This window comes from Lycium ferocissimum, chromosome 7, assembly GCF_029784015.1.
Source record: "Lycium ferocissimum isolate CSIRO_LF1 chromosome 7, AGI_CSIRO_Lferr_CH_V1, whole genome shotgun sequence".
Lineage (NCBI taxonomy): Eukaryota > Viridiplantae > Streptophyta > Magnoliopsida > Solanales > Solanaceae > Lycium > Lycium ferocissimum.
The window spans coordinates 8,479,492-8,488,155 of NC_081348.1; the positions used below are offsets into that span (position 1 = coordinate 8,479,492).

The following is an 8,664-nucleotide window of genomic DNA, read 5'->3' on the forward strand; positions in this document are numbered from 1 at the left end:
GTTACGGTGATTCCCACTAACTCCTTAGGAGTTTATGCCATATGCAATAATCCCACTAAAGTACTCCACTTGTGTATCAGTGCATGCCGGCAAATATATATTCACATCAGAATTGCATACTTACTTTAAACTTCATTTATAGTGCATGTCACAATATTCCTTTTGGAGTAGTCTTTTCTGTTTTCAAATCCACAGTTTAAGAGGAAAGCAATAAGTGGATTCACATTTCCTCTGTAATTAAAGATACCTTTCTGAGTATAATCAAATCCCAGTTGTTTCCGCAGTAACTTGACAAAAATTGTAAAAGATTAGAAGAAACAACCATTGTCCACTGTGCAGTCTTTTTCTTGTGTATTTCATTTTTTTTTTTCCATCAATCAACCCCACTAAACGAGTGGCTATTTTATTCATGCGTCGTTTAAAGTGCATGATAGAGGAGATCTAACTCCCTGCACCTACCTTGTATGGACAGACCCCATACTAACTTCATAGTAGGATTTCAGATTAGCTTGCAAAAAAATTGTACACCAGAAGAGTTGTAACTCTTCATCTATACATACTGTGTACTCAAGGGACATCAAAAGAATAATTTCTATCTAACTTCCTATCCATGTTACAAGATTTCTTGTTGAGATTATTCCGGAATGTAGGAAATTGTAATCTGTCCATATTCATTTCTCCTCTAACCTCCTTTGGCAATAGTTGAAATTCATTTATCCAGGAAGTTGTATTTCATTTACTTATTCAAACTGCTTAATTACTTGCTTAATTCTCCGCCATTCAGTTTCACGTTAAACTTGTTTAAAGAATAAATGTTCTCAAAAGCAGCTGTAAAGTCACTAGAAGTATACTACTTCGATTTGGCATTGTATATACATACTTTTAGAGTTAGGTTTGACTTATAATAGTAATATTAAATCAATAGAAGTTGATCAAATAGTATAATCATTTGTCAGGAACCAACAAAGAAACCTCTTTATGCTCATCAACCTTTAGAATAACCCCGGCCCTACTCTAACAAGAAGTTTTTCCCGATCAACGTCAACTTTGGTTATTTTTTAATGGAAAGTTGATCATCAAAAATGTATCTTCCAAAAAAGGAGTTGACCAGATCATTCCTTTTTTAGGGGCTTGAATCATTTAATTATTTTAGTAAAATAAGTAATTTTAAGAAGAAAAAAATCAGTAAGGTACGTACATAGCAGAGCCGTCAAATTAAACTGATAACTAGAGCCAAAATCTGTTGGGATCTTGAACATAAACAGGGCAAGCTGTGGATCAATGGATCCACACATATTACATTAAAGGGCAGGAGTTTGGTAGCTGTCCTATCCCACAACAAGCCTGTTGGATGATCCAGAAAATCTTGAGTGCTAGAGAGCTGATTACACATATACATTATGATACTTCCAGTAGCAAGAGCCTTATCAGGCAAGGCTATTTACAACTGCTGGGGGATTATGCAAGAGTGGCATGGAAGAGTTTAATGTTTAAGAATGATGCAAGGCCAAAATCTAAGTGTACTATGTGGCTTCATCTACATGGGAGAGTGAGAACTGCTGACAAATTATCACAATGGGGACTGGATGTGGAACTTAAGTGTTCCCTCTGTCAAATGCAAGATGAAAACATGGAGCACTTATTTGTAGTATGTGAGTACACTGGAACTTATGGAGGAAAATACTGCAATGGTTGGACAAGCTGGTAGTTTTTTTTTTTTTTTTTTTTTTTTTTTTATTTTAAATTAAGCCCGTTTGGGCATTTTATTAACATGAAGCTGGTAATTATTAATGGAAACTGGGAACAATACACCAACTGGGCCATTCAAGCTGCGGAGGGGAAATCTCAACAGGCTAAAATTTTTAAGTTGATATTTGCTGAAGTGGTTCATGCTATATGGATAGAGCACAATACTAGGATTTTTGAGAAGCGGAGAAGGGACTGACAATTGCTAGCTAAGGACATTGCATGTGTATCATGTGTTAGAGCCTCGACTGCGATCTGGACTATACTGCAACAATATAAATTTTGAGGAAGGGTAGATGTGAGGTGTGAGCTGGTGCATAGTGTGTGTTGACAATATTGTATTTACTGCTTTATGATAGCAAGCTGTGGGAGCTATGCTATGGTTATGTAGGATCAATTTAGTGATTAATACAAGAAAGTTAGTTACCTGCACCCCCCCCCCCCCCCCAAAAAAAAAAAAAAAAAAACTGTTAGGCATCGAGCCGTCAATATGGGCTAAGGCTTGTGGGCTAACCCAACCTAGCCCGTAATCTGATAGGGTTGGGCTTAAACTTTTAGAGCCCATTTAAGAACGAGGCTTTTTAGTCTAGCCCGAGTAAACCCGCTGGCCCGTGGGCTTGAGCGTGCGTGGGTTGGGCCGGCCCGTGGGCCAAATGAAAAAAATTAATTAAAAATTAAAAAAATAGAAAGAAAGTAAAGATGTTAAGACAACCTTGTCACAAGCAGATTCACATGTGCTTAATGAAGATGATGTGCTGGTAGTGAATACGTCATAAGTGCCATGAAAGTTTCTTTGAGAAGTATATTTATACTTTAAAATGGATGGAATATTGTCATTTTCTTTTGCATTTTATTGAGATCTATTGGAACAAAGCTAAGTTAATATTCCTGTTTAGCTAGTTGTATTGCTACTCATTAACTGTTTAGTTTGCTATTAATATCTCTATTTGGTTCGAGGGATATCATTTATTAATATGTTAAGTGTTAACAATGTCAAAAGTTATTCAGTTTCGCATAGGGGTGTGCAAAAGCCGGTTTAACCGATATGCCGAACCAATAAAAATGCTATTGGTTTATCGGTATCGGGTTATTGGGTTAACGGTTTCTAAATGGTTTTGTAATTTTTTTATTGGGTTATCGTTTCGGTTTCCAGTTCTAAGGATTTAGTTAATGGTTAAACGGATAACCCAATAAGCTTATATTAAAATTATTGTTTTATCCCTATTTATATAATAGTGGCTTTAAGTTTTAATTTTAAAATACAAATCCTATTTCTAAATTCTTAACACAGGCACGCTTATTCCCTGACTCTCAATTCTCATACGAAACTAGGGCTTGCGATGCTTCTCTACCTCTCTCCCTCACTTTTATAGTTGTCTTGGTGTTGCTGTTTTCTTTTTGTAATTTGAAGTTGCTGGTTTCTTTTCTTTTTGATAGATTGCTACAGTGATCCAAGTTTGCTACTTAACGTGAAAGAAAATAAGTTTGATTTAGCAAATAGCAATAACGTATTTGAATTTGCTTCTGCTTGTAATTTGTGTAGACTTTTAATCTTTTATGTATGAAGGCAGTGTATATATGAACAAATGAAAACAAGAGAAATCAAAAAATAAAATAAAATAGAGGAGTATTTTCTTATCGGTTAAATCGAAAATCGAACCGTTAAGGACCAAAAATCGATAAACCGAAACCGATAACGAATATCTTATTGGTTTGGTTATCGGTTTGGCATATTTAAAAACTGATAATACACAAAACCGAACCGAACCGACCGATAAGCACCCCTAGTTTCGCAAAAGGTTTGGTCCTACAAGATTGTTTTCTTGTTCAATTGTACCCAAAATATTTGCATAGAATGGTAGAGATTTCATACTGAATCCATACAATCAAATCTTTACTTGATGCCAAACTTAATAAGCATTATTAGAATCATTTTATTTGTGAATTTGAGACTTGCTTAGCAAGTAGTAACACCAAGTAATATTATCTTGTAAATATTTATGTTAGCATTTTTAAATTTAATTTGAATTAAAGAATTATGAAAAATATATTTTTTTTAAAAGGTGGGCAGGCCCGGTCAGGCCCGTTGCCCACGTAGTAATGGGTTGGGCTTGCTGTTTTAAGGCCCATCAAAATGGTGGGCCATCCCAGCTTAATCCGTCAAATTTCAAAGCCCGCGTGGGCTAACCCGGATGGTTGGAAGCAGGGGCGAAGCCAAGTGGTTGGAAGGAGTTTATCCAAAGTTCCTTTGGCGAAAAATTACAGTATACACAAGGTTAACATTATTTTTTATGTAGATGTAGTAGTTGTCCGAATCCCATTGACTTCTTCAGGTGTTTATATTTTTATATTGTAAAGCCATTAGTGAAAATTCTGGCTCCGCCACAAGATTGACACTTCCCCACTAACTTTAAACTTTTAAAAGAAACTAATTAAGTCAAAACTCTTTAAGCTATGTACGTGCCAAAAGATACAACTACTATTAAAATCTGATCTACAGAGCAGTCATTATTGCTGTGAGAGGAGTCAGAGAGAAATATTTCATTTCATATTTGAAAAATGAAAATGAATAAAATGTACATCCAGAGGCTAATCTAAGATTTCTAGAAGATGGGTATTTTACTAAAGAAAGGAGAAAAAAAATGAATCAGTTGGAGATTGATCCTATCACCTCTAGGTAAATAACTTAACTTGTACCCAGGTGCACCACTAAGCCTTTTGCAGCATGGGTGCCAGAAGGTAATATTACATATATTTTAAGAATTATACACATAATATACCGAGTTTACTCAGGTGACCATGAGTTCACGTGAACCTTTTTTAACACATAAATTTGCCACTGTGTGCATCTATCAACACTATTCTACTTGTTTTTACAAATTACTGTAATTCTAACGAACTAACCAATCAGCTGAGTAATTAATTAACTGACTTACTCCTCTTTCTAAATAACTAACTAATTACACAATCTTCTAGAAGGTACCACATAATTAAACAGTATTACTTCTAACGCTGTCCCTTACGTTGAGAATGAAAAAATGTTCTTCATTCCCAACTTGAAAATTAAGTAACCATGTTGTTGATGCCCTAAGGCCTCGGTCAAGATGTTTGCTAGTTGTTCATTACTGGCTACATATTCAAAGCTGATCAATCCTTCTTGCTATTTGTTTCTTATGAAATGATAGTCTATTTCAATGTGCTTTGTCCTCTCATGGTACGGCTGCTATTTGCAAGCAGCCTTGTCACAATGCAACTCATAGGCAACACACTTTGTCTTCAATTCTTTCAACGATCCTGCAATCCAAACCAATTTTGAGACTATGCTTGTCATTGACTTGTACTTAGCTTCTGTTGAGCTTTTGATACGGTGGTCTGTTTCTTAGACTTTCATGAGACCAGTGAACCCCCCAATATTTACACAGTATCCAGTCAATAATCTCCTGGTCATATGAAGCTAGTCACAATAGGAAGTGACTTATGCGACTCCTCCGCTTGTCATCGGTAATTCCAATTCTGACTGATTTTAACATATTCCACCACATTTGGGACTGCATCATAGTGAGTGATCTCTTTGGTGCATTCATAAATTGGCTTAAATACCTCACAACATAAGAAATATCTGTCCTAGTTATAGTAAGGCATACGAGTCTTTCAATTAGTCTTTAGCAGCTCCCCTTGTCTTCAAGTAACCCTTCTGAATCTCCTCCTACACATTCATTATAAGCAACACTTGTTAGCATCAAATGCTGCTCAATTGCTGTATGCTTAGAACTTGCAAGTCACATATGCATTGAAGAATTTCTTGGTTCTTCAATGTATGTCAATGTGAATTCTCAATTACTTTGCCCATCAAATTAGAATCAGGATAGCCTAGTCGATCATTGTCAAATAATACAATCATTTGGATCTGCATACTCCTTGTTTACTATGGTATGTAATTCGACTACTCTAACACTTGTATAGTATAAGCCGTAGAAAAATAGGGGTGATCTTTCGTGCACACACTTTCTTTCCTACTTCCATTATAGTAATGTATAGGTAGGTATTCAACCTTTTCTTCATTGGCGGTCTCAACACAACAACAACAACATACCCAGTTGAATCTCACAATGTGGGGTCTGGGGAGAGTAAAGTGTACACAGACCTTACCCCCATCTTGGAAGGTAGGGAGGCTATTTCCGAAAGACCCTCGGCTCAAAAGAAAAACAAGGGAAAACAAGGCAAAAGAGTCAGATACGGACAAACAAATCAAAACAATGCGAAAATGAGAAATAGCAAGAGCAAGGAAGTCATGATAAAACAGCAAAGATAGACAGGACCCAACACATAGAGGCAGGATAAAAATACTCCTAATACGAGAAAGAAAACCTCGCGCCCCCCCACTAGCCCTCTACTCTGATACTCGACCTCCACCCTCTTCTATCACCGGTCATGTCCTCGGTAAGCTGAAGTAGCGTCATATCCTGCTAAATCACCTCTCCCTAGGCCTTCTTTGGCCTACCCCTCTCTCTCTTTAGGCCCACCACTGCCATCCTCTCACACCTGCTTACTGGCGCATCAACGCATCTCCGCTGCACATGGCCGAATCATCTCAACCTCCCTTCCCACATCTTATCCACCACAGGGGCCACACCCACCTTGTCCCGAATCATTTCATTCCTAATCCTATCTCTCCTGGTATGCCCGCACATCTATCTCAACATGCGCATCTTTGCTACCTTCATCTTCTGGTCATGAGCTTTCTTAACTGGCCAGTATTCCGTTCCTTACAACATAGTCGGTCTAATCACCGCTTTGTAGAACTTTTCCTTTAGAATAGGCGGCACCTTCTTATCGCACAATACCCCCGATGCGAGCTTCCATTTCATCCATCCCGCTCCAATACGATGTGTGACATCGTCGTCAATCTCGCCAGTCCCTTGGATGATCAACCCCAGGTACTTGAAAGTTTCTTTCTTTGGGATGACCTGGGTATCCAGTGCGCACGTCTTCGTCCTCTACCTGACTCACATCACTGAACTTGCACTCTAAGTACTCTGTCTTAGTCCTGCTCAACTTGAAACCCTTCGATTCCAGAGTCTGTCGCCAAACCTCCAGTCTCGCGTTAACACCGCTCCGCGACTCGTCAATAAGCACAATGTTATCTGCAAACAACATGCACCACGATACCTCTCCTTGAATGTGGCTTGTCAGACCGTCCATTGCCACATCAAACAGAAATGGGCTAAGCGCGAACCCCTGGTGCAGGCCCATCGTGACTGGAAAGTGTTCTGAGTCACCTCCAACCGTCCTCACCCGGGTCTTGGCTCCATCATACATGTCCTTAATCGCTCTAATGTATGCTACAGGAACACCTCTAGCTTCCAGACATCTCCACAGCACCTCTCTTGGGACTTTGTCGTAAGCCTTCTCAAGGTCAACAAACACCATGTGCAAGTCAGTCTTCTTATCCCTATACTGCTCCACCAACCTCCTCACAATATGAATGGCTTCTGTAGTCGAACGCCCCGGCATGAACCCGAACTGGTGAATCCGTACTGGCGGTCTCAACACGATAATAATTTTAGTGAATATATTTGAAACTCAACAAATTTCTATGATACATACTATATATGATTCATCGTTGATAGACAATGTAGTTCCTCCGGATAGTACTAACACCGCTCTTCCGATACTAAAAATGTAGGAAATAGTGACAAACAAATTATGTAGCTAAATAACAAAATATGTTGCTAATCCTATTTAGAGAGACGGATGAGCAAAATTTTTTGTTAACTATGAGCAATTTAGTGACGGAATTTGTAAATAATTTCGTTTTCTTGTAGTGTTCTAAAACCATCAATTAATTTTGTATAATAAGATATTATGATGACATATTTTTCTTTCATAATCAATTTAGAGAATATATCATATCCCTCAATATAGTGCGCGTTGGAGTACGTATATTATCAAGAAGGCATATCTTCCCTATTGCTCATGCGGCCAACTGAAGAATTAATGTCCATATTTTTCATAAAAACACAAAGTCCTTCAATAAATAACATAGAAGTCTAAGAAGACAAGAAACTTTAAAAAACCATACTAGGAATATAGAAAATGACAATATAATATGCTTTAGTTAAAACACAAACTAGTTAAAATTTAAGATTGAAAACACAATTTTTCTAGTGATCTCATTCTCCAATAGTAATTCTTTTTATGCTCCTCAAAGAAGGCTCCAACTTATCAATGAGTAATACCAACTCAAGGAAAGCCTTTGATTTCATCATCTTTATAGGAAAATTTGTCACAATTTTATCATAATTATTCATACGACCAACCTCAACATCATTTTGGAAGGTTAAGTATCTGCCTCCATTTTGTATCCCTTTCATTTAATGGAGGATTGATAAAGTTTGATAAAATATTTAAGTGCCCAATGCACTTTCATGCCACATTGATGGTAGATATTGCGTTTGCCTTTTGAAGGATTATTTTGAGAACTCTTATTATTCTCATGATTATAATGACCACCACCATGACAATAATCATTTGGTCCTTTTTCATGCTCACGTACATTCATATAACCCCATAATTATTTAGTCTTCTTTCAGACTTTTGATCTATTGATACCACATCCGTTTAGAAAATGGACAAATCCAGTGGAACATGCTTCATGATTTTTTTTATAAAAGGGCTTTATGTTGCTCATCCGCCAGAAGGCATGAAATCGACTCATCGTATTTCTTAAAAAAAAAACTGCACGATATTGCTGTTGTAAAACCATATTTGAGGCATGAAAAGTAGTAAGAGTTTTTTCCAACAAGACATCAGCATTAGTAGTATACTAACATTATTTTGTAACTAAATAATTATTCTGAATACAATAGAATTATACTCACTATGGTCTTAGAATCTTGTAATTTTATGACCCAACTT

General features: G+C 37.1%; 1 protein-coding gene across 1 annotated transcript; it reads right to left on the reverse strand.

Annotated features, from left to right (window-relative positions):
• Nucleotides 1-6,617: 6,617 nt before the first annotated feature.
• LOC132062494 (uncharacterized) lies at nucleotides 6,618-7,268 on the reverse strand. Its single transcript, XM_059455051.1, has one exon. The coding sequence runs from the start codon at nucleotides 7,258-7,260 to the stop codon at nucleotides 6,649-6,651; it is 612 nt and encodes a 203-aa protein (XP_059311034.1). The 5' UTR covers nucleotides 7,261-7,268; the 3' UTR covers nucleotides 6,618-6,648.
• Between the last annotated feature and the right edge of the window lie 1,396 nt (nucleotides 7,269-8,664).

What these genes read in the sequence shown, in the direction of transcription:
- LOC132062494 (XM_059455051.1), bottom strand. Translation starts at nt 7,260, where the DNA reads ATGCCGGGGCGTTCGACTACAGAAGCCATTCATATTGTGAGGAGGTTG.